Genomic DNA, 23,609 nt, shown 5'->3' with positions numbered 1-23,609 from the left:
AGTGCTACTCTGTAATTATTACTCAGTTTTCAGTTACACAATTGTATTACTCAATTTGTACAGCAGATCTTATGGCCTTCAACAGATTTTTTTTTCTACCATCGATACATTTCTGGCCATACAAGTGTGATTCATTTCCCTGCAGTTAGAGGAAGTGTTGCTCTCTTCTGGCCACAAACTGTAATTGCAAGTATTGAAAACCAGGTTGTAGAGCTTCTGTAGAAAGCTTTGCCTGGCTGCTGCACACAACCGATTAACTGTTAGATATGTTTAATTAACATGCTGGGATTGTAAAGAGTCAAAACTGAATATAGCACATAAAAGGTAATACTGCTTTAAACTACTTTTAGCAGGTATATAGAAAATGTCACTTGCATGAGATTGAACTCAGAGTTCAAACTGAGGACACACAGGCCAATTTGTTTGTGTCACCAAAACACAGATATTCTCTACCGAGGACATGACTTATCCATGCTCCCACATGTATAATATTTTGCTCCAATAAACAGTAAGGATAACTAACCAAGAGTCGATTATGTTTCCCTTTGAAAGTATGTTGTTTGCCTCAAGGAATGATGTACAGTAGTGGTATAATACCTTTCACTGAACACATGAGAAATGCTCCAATTGTTCAACACTTTCAGGCCCTCTTGTAATTAGTAAAAAGGCGCCCTCCTGTGTTTCTTAGTATGCCGTTTTATCAACAATGAACAATCAGTCACCTTTCCATGTCTGAAAATTCACTGAAATGTTGATTTAATAAATTACAGAACTGAATAGCAAAGTCACAGAGGAACAAAAAGACCAATGTAATTTCAAATGAATGTATTTAACAGAACAAATACCAAACAGCAGCACTCAGAACAAACACAGTCAAGAGGAGAATGTGACTCAGATGATGAACTCCATAAAAGTTATATTGTGATCGATAAAATGATGACAAATGTTTGGAGTGATTAACATACTGCAGCTGTTTCTCAGCTGTTCTTTGAGTCATTCGGTAAAGTAGAGTAAACTTTATTTTAATGATAACAGTAAAAGTCTACAGTGCCAAGTGTGAATATACACAATAATTTATATATTATCTTGATGTGATGGAGGCATACATTTTTTATTTTGACAAACATTCTAGCTAAATACAGAGAGTGTTCAAACAAAGATTACATGAATGAAATCAGTGCAGGTGAATGAAAAAAGCTTAATTTATTCTTATTCATTAGAAAGCATTTACATTGAAATACTACAGCTTTTGGCATATGCTTTAGTAAAACACAGTAGAACTGTATACATTGCAATTGAATTGTTATTTGTGACATCCATGATAACCCTGACTCTCCACTGTCATAGCTTTGTGAGGAAAAGCTCTGGGTGCTCAGCCATTGAAAGAGTCCTGCTCAGATATAATAACAAAATAAAAGTTCTCTGTTTTTATTACAGCCTAAATGTCACATAAACACAAACTTAATGCAATAGGGAAAAGCGCAGAGACAAAAAAACAAAAAAAACCCCAAAAACAAAGCAACAAAAAAGAACAAAATCATATTTACTGTCAGTAAAACTGTGCCCTGTATTGGCATTCAACAGCAATATTAAAGACAAACAAACCGTGAAACACAAAGGGTCCAGTTACGTCTGATGCCTCGACTCTGTGGTGACGTGTGTTGATGACCGTCCCTCTTTAGAAATAAGTCATAAACATGCAGACAGACAGGCGTACTGCCCGCTCTAAAGCACACAGCTTTCATTACAGTCAGTAGTGCTGCCAGCTGATCTCCTCTTCAGTTCCCTACCCTCTGCTTGGTGGTAGGAATGTGGGTGGTTCCCCTGTGAACGGTGCCCTGGCTCCTGTATCTTGACATCATCCGACCCCTGACTCCTATCAGGCTCCACCTGGAGGTAGGCACGAACACGGTGTTGCTGCGCCATGGTGCCACTGAAGTCAATAACGCGACACTCATACGTGCCCTCGTCTGACGGCTTGACACTGGAGAGACGAAGCTTGTGGGAGATGTTACTACCGGCCACTTTTACCACCTGATGGGGGACAAAAGTTGATGTCCTTTGATTTAAAGCCATATGCTAGACATGACGTAAACAAAACATGTTCTACATCATTTATCTGAAATTAATAAAGCCACAGATAAAAATATATCTTGCAAAATCATGTAGTTTTCTTTGATATTGCCTTTGCTTTGAGGTACTTAATGCAAACTCACGCTAATTTTGGTGGCATCTTTGGATGTTTCCTCCAGGGGCACAACCTGCACAGAAATATGGATGACGCATTATCAGCAGAAGGCTGTAGAGGCTGCTCTTTTCTAAAAACATCTCATGCTAAAAATATCACATTTTACCGACTTACAAATGCAAAACATTACAGTGGACAAACATGTTTTCTGCAGTGTAACAGTGGTTCCCTGGATTGCTGATCTGTTGTTTTCACTATTTCCTCTAGCAGGTGAGCTTTATGTATGTTTGTGTGTGTACATACAGTACATGCTTACATATGCACGTTCAAATGTGTGCGCTCTCATAAGCAGGAGAGTGTGAATGTGCATGCAGAAGCACAGAGGTATTCTTTTGGGCATAGGTATGAATTATGCATAGAGCAGACAGAGATTTTGAAAATCTATTTCCTTCTCAGTGCCAATTATAGTGTCTAGAGGCACAACAGGGGAGCCTGAGTTCCCTCATGATGGGAGAGAGTCAACCTGTTCCCCCAGTGCTGGCAAATGCTAATCAGCAATTATCCCTTCGTTTCCATGCCAGAGGGTTTCTTCCATGGCTAATATTGCATTTTCCTCTGCCTGATATACAGTAAGCTTTAGGTCTGGCCTGAGCAGTTCTGGCCAAATAAATTGAACTGCAAAAACTGAAAAAGGGAAACGGACTTTGTAACTCTGCCTAACAGATAAAAAACTAAGGATTAACCTTGAAACAACTATTTGTTCATGAGTGAAATTAAAGCCCTCACAAATTTCCAATAACTAATCTTTAGCATCTCAGTGATACAGGAAATGAGTTCAATTTTGTCCTAAGTACTGGGGGCACGTCGTTTGGTGAGATAAAAACAGAAATACATTTTCCTTAGGGCAATACATAAAGAAATAGTCATATATATACAACATTTAAGTTCGATAGTTACTTGGTTACTGGACCGGGAGTGGTGAGATAAGGGATAAATGTTTGCCTTGTAGCTTTTCTATTTTTTGTTTTTCTCTGTGTATAAATATTATAATAATGTATAGTGATGTATAGATATTATTATTGTTTTTGTTTTGTATTTACTCAAGTGCCACTTGAGGCTGGCTACAGAACAAGTCGGCCTTCATAAGCCCCCATATTAATGCACAAATTCAGAGCAGAAATAAACATGTTTACCGCCTAGTGCAAAAAATGGTTTTGGTCTCTATAGCTAATTTTACCGTTCAGGACAACTGTAATGATTCTGAATTTCTATTTAACTCACCTGTACAAACTATATTTAGACCTAAAGTTTCATATTAATTAACAGCATGGGATTGACAAACGGCTGCCATTACAGGTGGCTTGTTTGAGACGATCCATGTCTTTGCCCATTTTTAGATTAGCTGAGAGGCAGTAAGGCAGGACTGCTAAGATAGCAGCAGTTAGAGCGAACACACACTGAGCTTTAAAACAACTCTTCTGCAACCTGTGGGTGATGTCACAGATACTACTGTCTATGGTTTTACTTGATGTCTTGCTATTTTTGTGACGCAAAATGTACAGCACCATAATGCACTCACTAATCATACAGTGACTAACAGTAATACAGCTTCTATCATGCGGCACTATTAGTTGAGCTAAAGTAACCTACCTGCTCATTGGCACCACAGTGTTCTCATGAATGGATTATAATCATGTTATTTAACATGATTAATTATCTAAAATATTTTTATATAATATGCTCTACTTATTACTTTCTAGTTATTAGAGGCTGAATGTTAGCAAACTATTCAACTTCTCAGCTCATTTGCTGACTAATTTTCATGCACTCAATCAATAAAGATATGCTATTAATGTGTTACAACTGGCTCTGGCTATTATGAATTTACTAAAGACCAGCATCACATCTGTTCGTAGTCCTATTTGGCAGTTAATTTCCTCCTAAAAATATGTTGATGCATTTTTTAATTAACTATCAATTTCTATTTTTAAGTTGAGTTAATTAGAGCTTTCCATGCAGCCCTTGGCAATTGCAGGAATGTACCCCCTGGGGTACAAGTACCCCTGTTGGGACTCACTGCACATACATAAAAAGCACCCAGAAAAACTTGTTTTCCCTCACGGCTTACGTTATTAGTGATCTGGGCAGGCTTTTCCTGCCAGTTTCTGTGGTCCTTGATGTACCACCACTGGATCTCCAGGGAGTAGGAGGGAGAGCCTGCCCCACGGAAAGAACAAGCCATCTCTACATCCTCACCACTCTGCGTTGTGATGTCGTGTGGCACCTCTGTAAAGAGAGCTGCAAGAGACAAAAAAAGAAAAAGAGGGAAAAACATAAACGTTTAAGAAAAATGATGGGCTTAAGACATCCCCAAAATGACAGAAACACACATCTTCACGATTTCTATTTCTCAGTGACAACATTTCACTGGCAACATTGCTGCATCACACTTCAGCAAGAGAAAAACTGTGACACAAGGTGTTGCCAAGTAAATATAGCAATAAGAAATTCAGAGAGAAGGTATCAACTCAACAAATCTGTGCTACTTAATAGACACACAGATGTATGAAACTGTTGGTTAGTTTGGCATCATTATCTACAGTAAACTTGTACTACTCTAACTTTCTTACCCTTTTCAACATATTTCCACATACTGTAGTAGCAAGCTCTTTCACTATTTGAACAATCCTTTGTCTCTGTTTCAAGAGCAGTTTAAAGGAAGCAGAATATAAACTTAGCTGAAAGTGGGTGACAAGAATGTATGTTATTGAATCCTTCTGTCAATGGCACAGCAGCCCGAGCTGTACACTGTACCGATATACTAATTTGAAAGTGTCATTGCTCTTCAATCCCACGCACACAAGACTGACCGCCTACACAGACAACAACCTTTTCTCTGGATTGGCTTCCAGTAATGGTCAACAATTCAACCAAACAGCATCATATAATAATTCCATCACATATCATCTGACTCAGCATACATCGTACTGTATGTGGGAGGATAGTTTGTAATCTTTCTAGTCTGTAGACGCTCAAGCAAAATGGAGACATCAACTGACCTGAATGCACTTTTATCTGTAAACAAATTCAGCTGTAAAAATTCACTGTTTACTCATTTCTTTCTCCAAAATGCACCATCTGGTGACTGTGATCACATAAAACAAAGAAATGCAAGAAAAAAGAAAAGCATGAATCAATTTGTTAATTGATGATACAATAATTAATTATTTTTTTTAAACATTTCATTCGCCACAGGTTCTAAGTTCCAGATGTTATAAATTTTACTTATGCGTATGAGCAACAACTTCATATTAAATAAAACAAATAAATGATACATTACAGCTATTAGAAATTATAATACCATATATAACAGTATTAACCCAGACAGCAGTTACAACTTACAACTACATGAAGTACACACACAGCGGTTTTTCTTTTTTATATATTAACTTCTAAAATAGAGTCAATAAAACATAATGCTATAAGGTTATATACCATGAAGTGTAATCTCATTATATCAGTTTAATCTTGCGCAGGCAATATCCTTATATTGCAGTACTGGCTGTTCTAATTATAATATAGATAATATATTATATAGTGAAAGTACAATACACATAAACCATACGAGGGGATGTGCATTGATTAAATGTAAAAGTATCTTGAGTCTTCACACACACCACATAGACACCACCCCCTCATCTCAATCATTCTTCTCTTACATCCTCTCGGCCAGTCTCACTGATTGCATTGATTTTATATGAACATATTTAAGAAACATTACTGGACTGAGAGTGCTGAACACATTATTTTGTTCTGCTTGTGCTGTTGTGGTCAGTATATTTTCACGTAACTAATTTCAATTAGCAAAAGAGAAAAACATCAAAATACACCAAATTCAAAAAACCTGCCTTGTGCTAACACTTGCATGTAACACAGAGCGAATAATGACTGCATGAGCTGCATTTTCATCCCCAAACCATTGTACCCACTGAATGGATATATATATATATATATATATATATCTATATATATATATATAATATATATATATATATATATATATATATATATATATATATATCTATATAAACATAGACTGGAGGCTACATTATTGCTTTAGCATCTGCTGTATAGTTACTTGGTAACCACCCACTGATATTTATTTTTACATTATTAATATGATATAAAAAACAGTTTTACTTACACACATCCAAACACATAGTGCAACATTATCACTCATCAGGAGTCTGTCTCTGGCCAACTAACGCCTATTCACTGCTATTCCCCCAGCTATTCACTAACTTTTTCTGTCAGCTATTTGAAGCTGGGTGGGCAGCAAACGGTGGGTTTATTTGGTATTGCTGAAATAGCTGCCAGGTTTAACAAGAGTGATGAGACCAAAACAGTGCTGCTACAATGCTCCATAGAGTTGAAGGGATGCAGAGTTGGTAAAATATTGTGGGTCTGATCTGTGGGTTATACCATACCATGTCAGTCATAATATTCTATATATATATATATATATATATATATATATATATCTCTATATAAAGAAATATTCATGTACATCCTATTTTTGTATCTGTTTGCATTAATCCAAATATTTACTCTGATGCTCCTGCTCCAACTAGAACATCCCAAACACATCAGCAACCTGCTAAAAGCTCCCACTGAGACTACACTCAGTATAAATATAAACACATTTTACACTACAATAAAATGTGTAAAACTCATTCTAGGCACACGTTCAAATACTCAATACAAATATTCACCAGGTGAGTAAGGAGAGAAGTCAGTCACCATATCTGTAATTGACATTCACTGATCCAGTGATGAGTAGAAAGATGTAAGGCAGAAGGCTGAGAACAGAGGAACAGTGGAGAGAGCTTTGGTGTCATTTGACTGACTGGGCCCTCAAGAGTCGTGCCCTTGATGCACCGCTGCTTGCGACCAGGCAGTGGCCTCATTTGTCAGGAGGAGATGTACTGTAGGAATGGAGCCGGACAGGGGCCAGGAAGGGTAGAGGAAGAGGAAAGAGAAGAAAAGAGAGAAAAGAAGGACAAGGGCAGAGGTGAACTGAGGCGAATGTATTGAGAAGAAAGAAATGAGAAAGATAGATGGAAAAAGTGAGAGGAAATGCTCGTAGAGGAACTGTGAAGCAGAGCGACTCCACACATACACACAGTGATAAAAAGAAAAATGGGACCTTTACAAAAGGTGACATATGGAAATGTACGCAGACAGTGGAGCATGTACAAGTGCACTGAACCTTGTTCACAACACCTGCACACAGCAAGACAGCGGTCCACACACTATAGCCCGGATGTTTAAGGACAATGAACCTGGCATTTGCTGAGATAGGTCTTTGTGACGCTGTTGTCACCTACATACCTGGAAATATTTAATATTAATATTCATCAATGAAAAGGACATTATTCATTTGCACATCGTTTATTTCAGTTAATGTTCCCTCTACTGAAAGCTGCAGCTATATCCATGGATAATAGTTAAACAACTCAACTGCAAATTAGCACACTTACTTTGTATCTCTAACAAGCAACTGAGTCATCTATTGAAAGCCACAACAGCATTCAAAATCCTCATCTATGAGTTTATTCTGAGAGATAAACAAGCTGACAGACACAAAATAACATCTCTTCATATGCTGGTCCTTGGACCGTTTAGCCTCTGCCCATCTCTCCTGTACAGTCCTCATTATTAAGGGCAATGATCATTGTTCCCAGTTTCTGAAGCTCATGTGAGACAGCAGCTCTCATGTAGGACAGAGAGCACACAATTTTCTGACCTGTCAGCCACAAGTGGGCATTAGAGATATACTATACAACGTATGGCCTATAGCTATAATATATACAGTAAAAACACATGGCCTGGAGCTATAAAATATGAAGACACATGGCCTGGAGCTATAAAATATAAAGACACATGGCCTGGAGCTATTGTATGTAACATTATGCTGTGATCATAAATAATAGTAAAAAAAAACCCTACAATTATTAAAATGTAGTGGTTTGTCCATCATAAAAAAATTAAAAATACATTTTTTTAAAAACTACTGGACAAGAGCAAATTCAACTGTAAAATGTCCCAAAATAAAGAAATTGAAGAGATTCCCTTGAAGATTGTTTGTTTATGTTTAAAGAAAGAAATTCTGCTGGCTAATATATAAAACTCAAGTATCAATATGAAGCCTCAAAATCCAGTATTGTTTGGACTATATTAAAATATACATATTAGAATGAATTTAATTATAAATGGCACAAAATGAACTGTATTTTGTTGAAGGTACAGTGTGTAAAATTAGGGGATTCTATTGACAGAATACAGCAGAAATGTAAGATAAAATGCATATCTGTGTTTTCATGAGTGTATAACCACCTGACAATAAGAACCAATATGTTTTTGTTACCTTAGGATGAGTCTTTTTTATATTTAATTTAATATAATTTAATTTAATATGAACAACTTCGTACTAGGATTTTTTATTTCTTCCACTGTACTGTGAAATATAATGCTGGGTGAAATAGAAAGTAGGTATTTTACAATTTGTTCTAAACTTTAAAATAATCACTACATACTAAAACAGATGAAAACAGCAGAAAATGAAATGTTTTTGTGGAAGAGATTTCTAATTTCTGTGTAGCTCTGTGCAAAGCAATAGGACTACACAATGGGACTGACTGTCTGGGACAATCTCCTGTAGCGTACTGTTCTGTACTGTTCCTTCAATGCCACTGCAGACCATGATCACAGAAAACATGACTCACTGAAGCATTTCCTGATGGCAGAAAAATCTTTTAGGGTAACAGAGCTACTCAACTGAACAACTCAATGTCAAGTCCAGGAGATTTAGAAACGGCACCTGAGGAATTATAATTATAAAATCCAAAAATTGTAATGTTAACAAACCTACAACCTTTAAAAAATATGCCAGAGGAGCTTACCGAAACTATTAAGTGCAGGCACTGTACGTTCAATTCTTCTTTTACCTTTTATTCAGTCATATTGTTATTATTTCTTGCATTTTTGTCCTCCTTATACATCTTATTATTCAAGACATGGCACTCCATCTCTCGAATGCCTGATGAAGAGCACAGAGGGTATGACAAAACTTATCACAATGTCTTGTAATAATGTTTTTTGAACATATGGTGCCAGAGCTGAAGCCTGAAATAGCAGAAAACCTCACTGTGCATAAAATATATGAGCAAAACAACAGAGGGTGGCATTTCAATCATCTGAGTTTTCTTAGCATTCGATGCAGCGGCTGGCACTTTTTTTCATCCTCAAGATACAGTATCAACAGCTATAGCGGCAGAGCACAGACAGCAGCATCTGTCACTTTGAACAGGCTGTGGGCACAGACGAAAGATGTTTGCGGGACACAGTAAAAGAAGTGAAGACTGAGAGCAAAAAAGAAAAAACAGCAAGCACATTTTAAAATGCTTGCTTACTTATTTAATTTAAAGCAGCATATAACTTGATTAGTTAGCCATTGGAAAATTAATGGATTAAATTGCTTTATTGACCTTTCACTTTTCCCTTAATAAAAAATGGTTGTCCAATTCTCAGCAACCATGACTAGCTATAACAGGCCTGCCAAACTTTTAGTAATAATCTGAGGAATTTTGACGAATCTAATCTTTTTAATAACAACCTTTCATCCTGATGAAATTTATGGTCACTGGTCTGAAATTAAGTACCCAATACTTAGAATGGAAGATCTGTCATTGTTACCACTGTAAACTGCATGTCGTTCATAAATGAAAGCTTGACAGGCGTCATCAGGATTAATTTTTGACTGGAGTTTAAATGCCATCATTTGTTTATTTCACTGACCACTCAAAGCCAAATTTGATATTGATTTTGCACTGTCACTGTCAAGTATTTTCCTGAAATCTACACTTAATACTGAGAAACAGTAATTTTCTAAAATAAAGTATCCAAATAAAGTATAAAACAGAACTTGTGAAGAATTAATGAAGCTAGTTGAGTCTCCACAGCCATTCGAAACCACAGTGCGTGAAATCAAAGTCAAGCCAAGGAGAGGGCTGCACGGGGAATCCTCAAATACACTTGAGAGTCCAGAGCTACAGTAGGACAGGCTTATACCTGCAAGGTAACTCTTGCACTTTCACATTTCCCCAGCCAGCCAATAAGACCTCAGTTCTGCAAACGCAGGATATTTCTCAAATTTCCGCCTCATTCTTTCTCGTTTAAATCCTTTCTTAGCTCTTTTTCCAGCTCAGTAACATCTCCCACAAATCTCCCCCTCTTGTTGTTGAAAACACTACATTTTTACTCTTCTCTCCCACTTTTCAATTGCCCTTTCATTCTTACTTTCTACCTATTAGAGGTTCCTTCGTCTATACTCACCTCACCTTCCTTCCTCCTTCAATTCACTTCCCCTCCTCTCTGTGCCTCTCGCTGAGTGGGCAGCCTTTTCATATTGGCTCTCTGGTGTATGGCATAAAGAGCTTCTTCCAACTCTCAGAGTAGCTCACTACATCTCCTGGAGCCTTGCCCACTGGTTCTGGCAGGTGTTCAGCATCCTGTGTCTCACTGTGTGTGGTGCCCTGTGGCTTGTTGACAGCATGCAGTGTATGTACATGTGAATGTAGCTGTGAGGATTTGAAATTCATGTTAAAAGGTATGAATTGTAACATTTTTTTCTGACACTAATGGCACTACTGTATGTTTCTGTGATGTTTTATGCAATCCATTATGCAGAGGAGAGGGTGTCCCTACAAGAAGAACAGACCATCTCCATTTTGCAACATTTAATTATCTGTAACACACAGATTTATTTTGACCAAATTCACAGGAAATCACAGCAATTTAGAAAAGATCAAAGGACACACAGCACAGACAAGTGAGTGAATGAGTGACTCCCCACACTGTGTGCTGAAAACATTAGAAGAACCCTGCTTTCTACTTCTTTTATCACTCATATTAAATGTAATTATTGTCATGCTCTTTGTACCCATCATATAATTAACTCTGTTCAGTGATTTGTTTCCAGTAAAGGGCAAACAGCCTCATTATCTCATTAAAGGACAAAGATCAATGAAAAGGCATACAGGCTACAGATGCAATGTAAATAACATTACATTTGTAGTATGCCATGTGCAGTACTGGTCAAAAATATTTGTGCTGGTCTAGGGGTTGTATATATGTTGCGTATGTTGTGTTGTGTATCCAACACATGACCAATGAGGTTTTGTGGATGTGCACATGTCCAAAGATAGACATGTTGAACACTATCAATGCAATAAAAACTTATAAAATAGAATGTATTGGTCATTTTGACCAAGCTGGTTACAGCCATGGTTTACATGAAGGAAATGGATTTATTAAAAAAAAAAAAAAAACATAATCACCTTCTCTGTGGTAAATATATCAAGTTACACTGAACTCTAATAGGAGAACCCCACCAGGCACGTCTCTGTCACATCACTTTCTTTGGATCGACTTTCTGGGACACTGTTTTACTACAGAATTTTGTAAAACTACAAATCATTAAAGATCTTAGTGTCATGACACAAAACCACTGAAAGTTCATAGTTGATAACACTGGATTGTTGCCTAATCTGCTGATAGTAGGAGCCCTAATTGTGTCATGCAAAATAGAAAATGTATACGTCACAAATGGAAAAAAAAAAGCTCTAGGCATACATCCCGAATGATTAGCACCACCCAATCATGTTGTGCCAAAACAAATGCAGCACTTTCCTGCCTCACTTGTTCTTCCTCCTCCTCCTCCTCCTCCTCCTCTCAGCTTTATCGATCTGACAGTTGTCAAATTGCCTTTCAGTTTGCTATGCAGGCGCCCGCCTGTGAAACACGACTTGTTGACAAACAGACTGTCTCCCAGTGAGTGCTGTGCCGACGTCCTGACAAGCCTGCTCAGCAGACATCCAACTGTTTCCTGACTTTAATCACAGTAGCGTCACCTGGAAATCAATCCCATAACCTTGGTAGAATGCTAAATCAACACAAAAGCTGACTCCACTGGTAAATTTTCATGATCCCAAACTGGCAGAGAAAAGACGGATACGAAAAACTTCTGATGGGAATACTGACTTCCAGGGAAATATCATGCACACTGCATTGTCTCATTTATAATGCTATATAGCTGGCACAGAAAGAGTTCGCTTGACTTGGCCTTTTCTAAGTATAGATTTTCATGAAGGCAGTACTGTCAGAACCATCTTCCAGCAGAGGCAGGGGGGCTCTTGTTTGAAGATGCATATAGTACATGCATTTTTAAAATGGCCTTCCTTGGCATTTTTAACTGTATTGCTCAAAGTGCAACGATAGAAAAGGAGGCCATGAGAACACAGAGGCGGCTGCCTGCAATCCACCAAAGACTCATTAAAAATGAAAACGGGAGAAAATAATGAAAGAAAGCAATGTGGTGGAGGACATAAATATATAAACAATGTACACTGCTACACAGCCGAAAAGATGAGACTCTTAAATATTTTCCTCAGGTCCCAGGCAAAATGAGAGGGATAAATCCAACCTGAGTGTCAGCGTGAGGTCAATCCATCGATCCTTTCTCTCTCTTTCTCTCTGTCTGTCTCTCTCTCCCCCTCTCTGCTATGGAGGGAGCTTGAGCTGTTTGAAGATGACTAAATTACAGAGGGCTTATTAGCATGGACGAGAAGCAAGTGTGACACCCATATCTATGCTTGTCCATATGTGTGTGTGCTTATGTGTGAGCAAGAGAGAGAAGCTTGCAGGGTAAGCTTGTCTCCAGCTTCTGTTTTCCTTTGTCAAACCTTTGAAGAAAAAGGCTTATGCTATTCTGTATTTTCATATCATCAGACTATAACCAACAATACCTTTGTCCGTCTCCAAACACTTCCCTCAACTCAATATTTCAATTGTACTATAGCTTTTAGCAAAGGTTACTCGAACAGGAGTAAATAGTGCATTTATTGGGGACTACTTTAAGGTCCGGATTTATACACATTTAGAATTTAGAATAATAAATGAAATGTCACTCAGTGCAGCGGTGGCTCATTGGTCTGTTTTTAATAGGTTTTGGACAACAACTGAGTTCTTTGGCATGCAATTGCCATACTGTAGTTAGTGTGTCACTCAAAGACACTGCCAATGAACCTGAACTGATTTCACCAGGCAAAATACTGATATGTTGAGGCAAAAAACATACAGGACAAACATGAAGCGAAAGTGAAAGGTGACAACAGCCTTCCATTAGTTGAAAATTACAGCTTTTAATCAAATGCTCTTAGCATTGTGGTAATATGTGTTCATCGTTTTGTCCATTTGGATGCTTCTGATATTACAGGGAAAATACAGAAAATACAAGTAATGAAAAAATGCATTTAACACCTGCTTGTATTACCATAAATTAAATCAAGGAATTTGAGAGCGGTGATGCACATTTTACACATAATGTAATGTAATATGCATAGTAAAATGTCACAGTGAAACAGTAAGACAAAGAGAGGGATTTGGACTGAAGCCCTGGTAGCTGCAGTAATTGTAGAAATCCTTCTCTAGGTTAAGTGCAAACATTTTTCACCTGAAACGTTGCCACCTTACGGGGACAGCCAGTAAAATCAGGGCCATTAACTCAATTCTTCCATTTGAGTCACATCCATAGGGCACCGAACAGAAGAAATGATTCAGTGAGAAGAAGAAAATCAGACACAGTAAATACAAAGACATAAAAATCCATCCTGATGTTGGAACTTTCACCAAGGTGAATGTAAATAGCCCGTGAACAGAATCCCTGTGGGAAGAGGTATTTGACTAACTTGATGAATGGCTTTAATAATCAGGAAAGCCCCAAGGGAAGGGTGGATGGAACAACAAGAAGCTCCTGTAATAAAGAGACCTGCAGCAGATATTTATCTTGATCTTAAAAAGCTTTAATACTGCATGCAGATAACCAACTAGAGGAAGAAGTTATGTTTGCTTAGTGAATATGGGAAAAACCTTCAAGGGTTACAGTACTTTTTTTGTATTGGATTCAAGGCTACAGTTTTCACCAAATACAAATAATAAGATATATATATATACTATATATTATATAGATCTTCTATATATATATATATAGCAGGCAGATTAAGTTAATGTGTATTCTTACTAACACCAGGATGTTTATGGAGTTTTCTACACCATGTACCATCAAATTTGAGTGTTGTTATCAACCTGACTTACTGTGTCAAGACATTACTGTACAGCACAGTTACTGTACAAGTGACAGCAAGAAACAAAACAAGACTGATAAACAAAATGAGCAGTGAGAATTTGCCAAAAGTCAATAATGCTGTATTTGGTTTAGAATCAGCAGCGGGGCAAACAGACAGGAGCCTCCTTGGGGAAATAATTGCTTGCTGTGAGACCTTCAGCCTCCATTCAAGGTGGAAGGTAAAATAATGAAATAAGAATGGAGCCGGTAATCAAGCAAGCAGCTGTCTGCCTGTTGCTTCTGTTACTCTGGGTCTACCGAGTGAATTTTTCATAGCCCTTGGGACACGAGACTCAGAGGCTATTTCTGCGTTTCCTCCCAGTATGTGGCAACACGAAGTAGCACATGCTGTTGACAACACATATCAGGGACTTTCAAGAATGCACAATGTACTCCATCTGGACTCCCTGAGGATGAAAGACAACATTATGTTCTGTTCAAGTATGCTGCCCTTGAGAACCTTTAAGTGATGGTGTGTATGTTTTTATGAGACGGGACAGTTGAGTCACCAAGCTGCACTCTGCCAGACATGATCTGTCCAATCTGCAGTGATCCAAATAACTAAATTACCAGTTGAATTGCAGCTGAATCCGGTTGATTTCACCTTAGCTGAAGTCGCACTGCAAGTTGAAGTAGGATTGTAAGGAAATAAAATGAAATCGTGGCATTTTTGACCGAATTGAGTCTAAGCTTATACAGCCAGGACCTCATCACAAATGACCTGTGCAGTATATTCCCCATCCTCTCCATGTGTCAGAGCAGTTTACTATCACTGCACGTCGCATAGCTGACCATCTCAGCCAGAGGTGATAAGGACCCACAAAAAACTACATTTCTCAGGCTCACTGCTGAGTGTCACAGTTTGGGAATGTTTTCCTCCCTGCCTTTCTAGTGCCTGTGCGTGTTTCTCAGACCTTTCTCCGACAATGCTTTCTTCTTCTCTCTCATTGTAAAGAACAAGTTTATAGAGTCGATCCTGCTGTTATAAGATCTGAAATTAAAAAATTAAACTGCGATCGATAACACAAATAAAATAGAAATAATTCTAACACAAAAGTTGACATTTATGATGATAATCAGCAATGACTATGACAAATGACCTGTTTTCCGTCATTTTATTATTCATTTCAGAAAAGGTGACGATCCATTGACCATGGGTCATGACAAGCATAACTACTTCACACCGGAGATAACTGTGTCACAAGAGGAAGCAGCTGGCCCGTCAAGTTACGACATGTTAAAATGTACTCCTGAAGCCTCTTGAGGTGAGCATTGTTTCAAGCATCCTTTCACTCTCCTGCTCTCTCCTACTGAGCTTCCGCCAGCACCTGCCACTGTGACAACATGGCTGTACAATCTGTTTGCCCCCCCCCACCCTCGCACGGTCAGAGCTCCATTAAATTGAAAGCCAATGCAAACTGTCTGGGCTGGCCGTCCTCATTAAGAGGACACCAAGCAGAGGACTGGCAGAGGATCCCAGACGCTTTGGAAGCCTAATGAATTGGTACACGCCCCCACACTGTGAAAGTGGTACGCACAAGATGGATAAAAGAATGAATGCTGCCAAAGAGGACTAACAACACTGTGTCTTGCGCTGAAAATGAACGGGTCAGAATTGATGATGAAACTTTGTGTGGCCTCATCATCACTTCATCTGCAAGAACAAAAACTGCTAACTTCCTTCTCTGTCCTCAGTGAACAGGAGCGTATGGCAGGTGGGAGACGTAGTCACATTGTGGTGAGGGTACTGATCTATGTAACCTGGTCATTTGTCATTGCGCAGAACATATAATTTTTGCGTCGTAAGCAATTCGATCTACACTTCAGCTGATGCGGAAACCGGGTTGCAGGGGCTGACCGGGCCCCAGCCAGATGCGCTTATCTGAAACAAATGAGTCAGGGCTGAATCTAACAAGCACACTCCAGAACAGTGCATCCAACCTCTCTGCTCTACATGACGGCTCAGCTCCCCTCTGCTTGGGCAATTTATCAAAGAGCCCGATTGAAGAAAAAAAAAAGAAAAGAAAAGAAAAGAAAAGAAAAAACTGAGTACTTAACCACAAAGGATACCACAACTCTCCTTTCTAGTGCTGGAGTTGCTGCTGTTCAAAAGGTAAAATAGATTATTTTGTTTTCTGGATCAAATTTTATAATTCTTTCTTCTTCGAGTTTTCACTCCTGTTAAGGTTCCACAGCCTGAGGCGTTTATTCTTTATGGCTAGTCTGAGACATGGAGTGGGAAAGAGAACACAACGATTATAGCAAATTTTAATTAACACCCTTTGGGAGAAATCCTACTAATTGATTTTCTAACCTGTCCAAGGCAGTCAATCCATCTGGAACGGCTGCATGCCGGATTCATTTATAGTGATCGAGCTAAAGCTAACTTGCTAAGCAGAGAGGGCTCAAGGGATGACTGGTGAGACACTGTGATGAAGCGGTTATCACACAATTTAATTAGATAACAGTGAATCTATGTCTACATCTACTGAAGAAAGGTAAGATTGCTAGTAGGTAAAAATGCCAATTATGTTCAAAAGAGCTGACACAGATAAAAAATAACAGAACTTCAATGCAAAAGGAGGTATTCTACATTTGAAAAACACAGTCCAGGCTGAAAATTAAAGGACTTGAGGAACAGCGATGTTGTTTTAGCAGCTCAGCTGTCTGAACCCTACACCTTATCAAACTTAAACATATTTGAGCATGCCATCACCTAAAACCTTGATACTCAGAAAGGATTTATAAAGAGGTTTAAGTGGTTTCAGGAAAGTCTAATAAACACAATTAGATTAATTAGAAATGTGAAGTAGGGTTTACTGCTGTGTAACTGTATCTCTTTTTCAAGATAAAACACCTCCCAATTATTTTATATGCTCCTGCTTCCTTTAATTAAAATAAAAGCTTACAGCAGCAGTAACTCTGTCTGGTAAAAATAATAAAATCTCTATAGTATATCTGCATAATCATAGCAAACAAATCCGAGTCACTAGAAGTCAAGAGCAAAAGAAGTATGACTGACCCCAAGTGGAGTACCAAACAATTATAAACTCTCCCTCTGATTTTTGTTCCAACAAGAGCCACCCAGGTGTGAATATAAAATATGGTGATGGTGCTAGAATACAGTAACAGGGCACCCAAAGCCTCCATCCAGCTCCATAAAAAGCACATAGTGCAGCACACATCCCCCTCTCCTTTGGGTGCCTACAGGAGCTGTAATTTATCTCAAGGTACATACCCTTGGTTCTTTTTTCATGGTTCACATTGGCTTGTATTATCTTACAAGTTTCCATTTCATGACCAGCTGCCTAAACCTTCATCCAAACCTGGGCTATATGCTTTTAAGCATAAATCAATCTGATAATTACTGGTAATTAATACTGCACCGTTGGTCTTTATAGTACCCTTAAACAACTGATTCGAACTAGTATTTATTTTTAGTGTCAAACACACTAAACCGTTTCTGTTACGAAGTGTCTTAAAAATCTAAAATGTGTTTTGCGTAGGTGCCTGTAGCCTAGCAGTCTAAGGCACATACCATGTAATTGCAATATTCACGATTTGCTTTTGAGTAGGGCTTATGTTGCATGTCATCCCCTATCCTTTTTCCTCAGGTTTCCTTCCTGCTGCTCTTGGCTGCCTGTCACTACTGTGAACCATGAATGAAAAACATTTATCTTTCATGTTACTAGGTGGTGGTTCAAGTCCCCGGTGTGGCTGGGTGGAGGGCTAAATCATCAAATATAAAAATGGAGCTGTTTAGTGGAGGACTAGTTTTTAGGTGTGATCTTATATGCAAAGCTGGGCCTTGGGGAAACAGTGTACAAAAAAAGTACATATTCTAGGATACATGCCAAATGTAGCTAATACAAAGCTTTTGACATCAGGTAGAACCTCCTCAACTCATACAGGTAAACCAGCTAATAAATTCAGCAGCCATTATCAGTATGAATATGTTTGTTTCATTTAAAATGATACTATTATGGCTATATTGCTATTATTTACATGGGAACTTGCTTATTTTGAGTGAAGTTATTTTTTAAGCAGAAATAATTAAACATACAACAATCTTGCAGAGGTTTACCATAAAGGTTTGAAAATCCTTTTATGATACCTGATTTTGCCAAACCAAATAGGTTGTGTTGAAACTAATTCTTAATTCTTAATTTCAAAGTGGGATATTAATAGTGTAGCCCAGCATTTAATAATCTAATAAAAATAGTTTGTCATAATCAATGAGATCAAAATGATTCACCAACTTGCACCATATTCAGCCACTTTAACCTGGACACATTGCAAGCTAATATTCATAAGTTTGATGTGATCCCTCAACTGTCATTTATTTGAACTAATCACAGACAAAATAAAACAAAGTACGGCTGCAGAAATAATCACATGCATCATCATAACAGTAATAAACTAAAAAGAAAGAAAGAAAATCCCCACCAGATCAAACACAATCGATGTTCACTGAACCCCACCCAGTCACTCCTCCTCAAGAGTGAATATTATAATATCAGAAGCTTCTTCTTACAGTCAATCTACCACCAGCAAACAGAAGCATGAAACAACTTACCATTTCCAGAGATGTGATTATCCACCTCCCCGTGTCCGACGTTAAGAGCCGCGTTAAGTTGAATATAAAGTCCCGCATACTGTAAAATCCCTATTATCACTCCAAAGGCTCCCATCGCTTCAGTCGGTGTTTTAAGCAGTTTGTAGAAATTTGTCACATTAGGTGGAGTGAAACGATCAAATATCCCCACCGGCGCTGATCAGCCCTCACGGACATAAAGCTGGAGCTGGAGGGGAGAGACGCTGCTGCTCCACTCGCCTCTGCGGGAGGAGATGATGCGGTCAGGCGGAGGGAGACAGGTGCAGCGGCAATTAGGCGGAGGGATCTCCCCGAGATGTCCGTGTGTAAGTTCAATTTTTTTGCACTAGATTTGAGTCCTGTTAACTCACTGAAGTGTCTCATCAATAATATTTGAAGTTAAAGCTCTCATGCATACATACAATATGTGAATTCTCTGATAGTCCTATATAGAAGGAGGGAAAACCTTCATACTTATGTCGTTACACCTTTAGGTGCTGTAAATAGTTTGTCTTGTAATAGGGTGAAACTGGATCATATTTTATTTTGAATATATTTTCTGTTTTTCCTTCTGATGTCCTCCAGCTGCTCTGCATCAGCTCTGTGATTTACAGAGTTTCCTGACAGACAGTGAAGTAAACTGCTGTGAAATGTAGCTGCTGTTAGCTCTGTTTGTTAGCTGGGCTGTCCGGACTGTGAGCTCAGAGCTCCAGGGGAGCACCAGTGTTTGTATCACAGGCGTTTTGGACTACCGGAAAGAGAAGGGGGTCGACGAATGCTGACAGGGAGTGGGGCCGGTGTTGTGCCAGAACTGGAGCTAGACAAGCAGACAGTGTAACTGGCCAAAGCAGTCTCTTCGGTTATAATGTCATAGGCAAAGAGACCAAAGTTGACTTTGACAGAAGAAAGAGAAAGGAGAGAGTGGCTGAGCAAGAAACTGCAAGACAAGAGTATATCTGACTTTTACAGTAGTTGTTGGTGAGGGTTTCAGGGAATAAAAGGCCATATTTTCAAACATTGGTATTGCACTCTATAAGTGGAGGTGCTAAATTTACAAAATAAAACAGTTTCTGCAAAGTTGTTTTAAAGGAATAGACTCATTTTTGGGAAATGCACCTAACAGAGTTATATAAGAAGATTGATTTCCCAAAATGTTGAACTATTCCTTTATTATAGTAGGCCTAAATTCCAAAATGTGACCATCAAAAGATGGTTACGCTGGCTAATGCAGGAACAGCTGCTGTGTGAAATAAAATCTGCCATGCAGTGCCAATAAACTGCTATATCCCACCATAAAATTAAGGACTTGAGGAACAGCGATGTTGTTTTGCAGCTCAGCTGTTGAACCCTACACCTTATCAAACTTAAACATATTTGAGCATGCCATCACCTAAAACCTTGATACTCAGAAAGGATTTATTAAAGAGGTTTAAGTGGTTTCAGGAAAGTCTAATAACAACACATTAGACATTAATTGAAAATGTGAAGTAGGGTTTACTGCTGTGTAACTGTATCCTTTTTCAAGATAAAACACCTCCCATTATTTATATGCTTCCTGCTTCCTTTAATTAAAATAAAATCTTACAGCGCAGCAACTCTGTCTGGTAAAATAATAAAATCTCTTAGTATATCTGCCTAATCATAGCAAACAAATCAGAGTCACTAGAAGTCAAGAGCAAAAGAAGTGACTGACCCCAAGTGAGTACCAAACAATTATAAACTCTCCCTTGATTTTAGTTCCAACAAGAGCCACCCAGGTGTGAATATAAAATATGGTGATGGTGCTAGAATACAGTAACAGGGCACCCAAAGCCTCCATCCAGCTCCATAAAAAGCACATAGTGCAGCACACATCCCCCTCTCCTTTGGGTGCCTACAGAGCTGTAATTTATCTCAAGGTACATACCCTTGTTCTTTTTTCATGGTTCACATTGGCTTGTATTATCTTACAAGTTTCCATTTCATGACCAGCTGCCAAAACTTCATCCAAACCTGGGCTATATGCTTTTAGCATAAATCAATCTGGTAATACTGGTAATTAATACTGCACCGTTGGTCTTTATAGTACCCTTAAACAACTGATTCGAACTAGTTATTTTTTTAGTGTCAAACACACTGTAACCGTTTCTGTTACAGTGTCTTAAAAATCTAAAATGTCTTTTGCGTAGGTGCCTGTAGCCTAGCAGTCTAAGGCACATACCATGTAATCACAATATTCACGATTTGCTTTTGAATAGGGCTTATGTTGCATGTCATCCCCTATCCTTTTTCCTCAGGTTTCCTTCTGCTGCTCTTGGCTGCCTGTCACTACTGTGAACCATGAATGAAAAGCATTTATCTTTCATGTTACTAGGTGGTGGTTCAAGTCCTCCGTGTGGCTGGTGGAGGGCTAACTCATCAAATATAAAAATGGAGCTGATTAGTGGAGGACTAGTTTTTAGGTGTGATCTTATGCAAAGCTGGGCCTTGGGGAACAGTGTAGAAAAAAAGTACATATTCTAGGATCAATGCCAAATGTAGCTAATACAAAGCTTTTGACATCAGGTAGAACCTCCTCAAACTCATACAGGTAAACCAGCTAATAAATTCAGCAGCCATTATCAGTATGAATAGTTTGTTTATTTAAAATTATATTATTATGGCTATATTGCTATTTTTACATGGGAACTGCTTATTTTGAGTGAAGTATTTTTTAAGCAGAAATAATTAAAAATACAACAATCTTGCAGAGGTTTACCATAAAGGTTTGAAAATCCTTTTATGATACCTGATTTTGCCAAACCAAATAGGTTGTGTTGAAAACTATTCTTAATTATTAATTCAAAGTGAGATATGAATAGTGTAGCCCAGCATTTAATAATCTAATAAAAATAGTTTGTCATAATCAATGAGATCAAAATGATTCACCAACTTGCACCATATTCAGCCACTTTAACCTGGACACATTGCACAGCTAATTATTCATAAGTTTGATGTGATCCCTCAACTGTCATTTATTTGAACTAATCACAGACAAATAAAACAAAGTACGGCTGCAGAAATAATCACATGCATCATCATAACAGTAATAAACTAAAAAGAAAGAAAGAAAGAAAATCCACCAGATCAAACCCAATCGATGTTCACTGAACCCCACCCAGTCACTCCTCCTCAAGAGTGAATATTATAATATCAGAAGCTTCTCTTACAGTCAACTTACCACCAGCAAACAAAGCATGAAACAACTTACCATTTCCGAGATGTGATTATCCACCTCCCCGTGTCCGACGTTAAGAGCCGCGTTAAGTTGAATATAAAGTCCCGCATACTGTAAAATCCCTATTATCACTCCAAAGGCTCCCATCGCTTCAGTCGGTGTTTTAAGCAGTTTGTAGAAATTTGTCACATTAGGTGGAGTGAAACGATCAAATATCCCCACCGGCGCTGATCAGCCCTCACGGACAAAAGCTGGAGCTGGAGGGGAGGACGCTGCTGCTCCACTCGCCTCTGCGGGAGGAGATGATGCGGTCAGGCGGGGGAGCAGGTGCAGCGGCAATTAGGCGGAGGGATCTCCCCGAGATGTCCGTGTGTAAGTTCAATTTTTGCACTAGATTTGAGTCCTGTTAACTCACTGGAAGTGTCTCATCAATAATATTGAAGTTAAAGCTCTCATGCATACATACAATATGTGAATTCTCTTAGTCCTTATATAGAGGGAGGGAAAACCTTCATACTTATGTTGTTACACCTTTAGGTGCTGTAAATAGGCAGGCCTATTCTGTTTAGTAGGATACTTTGTCTTGTAATAGGGTGAAACTGGATCATATTTTATTTTGAATATATTTTCTGTTTTTCCTTCTGATGTCCTCCAGCTGCTCTGCATCAGCTCTGTGATTTACAGAGTTTCCTGAGGACAGTGAAGTAAACTGCTGTGAAATGTAGCTGTTTAGCTCTGTTTGTTAGCTTGGCTGTCCGGCTGTGAGCTCGAGCTCCAGGGGAGCCACAGTGTTTGTATCACAGGTGTTTTGGACTACCGGAAAGAGAAGGGGGTCACGAATGCTGCAGGGAGTGGGGCCGGTGTTGTGCCAAACTGGAGCTGGCAAGCAGACAAGTGTAACTGGCCAAGCAGTCTCTTCGGTTTAATGTCATAGGCAAAGAGACCAAAGTTGACTTTGACAGAGGAAACTAAGAAGAGAAAAGGAGGAGTGGCTGAGCAAGAAACTGCAAGACAAGAGTATATCTGCTTTTAGTTGTTGGTGAGGTTTAGGGTAAAAGGCCTATTTTTCATATTTGCACTCTATAAGTGGAGGTGCTAATTTACAAAAAAAAAACAGTTTCTGCAAAGTTGTTTTAAAGGAATAGACTCATTTTTGGGAAATGCACCTAACAGAGTTATATAAGAAGATTGATTTCCCAAAATGTTGAACTATTCCTTTATTATAGTAGGCCTAAATTCCAAAATGTGACCATCAAAAGATGGTTACGCTGGCTAATGCAGGAACAGCTGCTGTGTGAAATAAAATCTGCCATGCAGTGCCAATAAACTGCTATATCCCACCATAATTAAGCGACAGAATTGTTAATCGGTGAGTGCTGTGGGGCCC

At 38.6% G+C, this 23,609-nt stretch overlaps 1 protein-coding gene across 1 annotated transcript; it reads right to left on the bottom strand.

The window, feature by feature from the left end:
- Nucleotides 1–857: 857 nt before the first annotated feature.
- Nucleotides 858–19,301, bottom strand: vstm2lb (V-set and transmembrane domain containing 2 like b). Its single transcript, XM_027278869.1, has 4 exons — nt 19,009–19,301; nt 4,317–4,486; nt 2,217–2,261; nt 858–2,034 (listed from the first exon to the last, which is right to left on the bottom strand). The coding sequence occupies exons 1-4, from the start codon at nt 19,121–19,123 to the stop codon at nt 1,726–1,728; spliced, it is 639 nt and encodes a 212-aa protein (XP_027134670.1). The 5' UTR covers nt 19,124–19,301; the 3' UTR covers nt 858–1,725.
- Nucleotides 19,302–23,609: the final 4,308 nt, after the last annotated feature.

Source organism: Larimichthys crocea, chromosome VI, assembly GCF_000972845.2.
Source record: "Larimichthys crocea isolate SSNF chromosome VI, L_crocea_2.0, whole genome shotgun sequence".
Classification (NCBI taxonomy): Eukaryota; Metazoa; Chordata; class Actinopteri; family Sciaenidae; genus Larimichthys; species Larimichthys crocea.
This window is presented reverse-complemented; position numbering and strand designations above follow the sequence as displayed.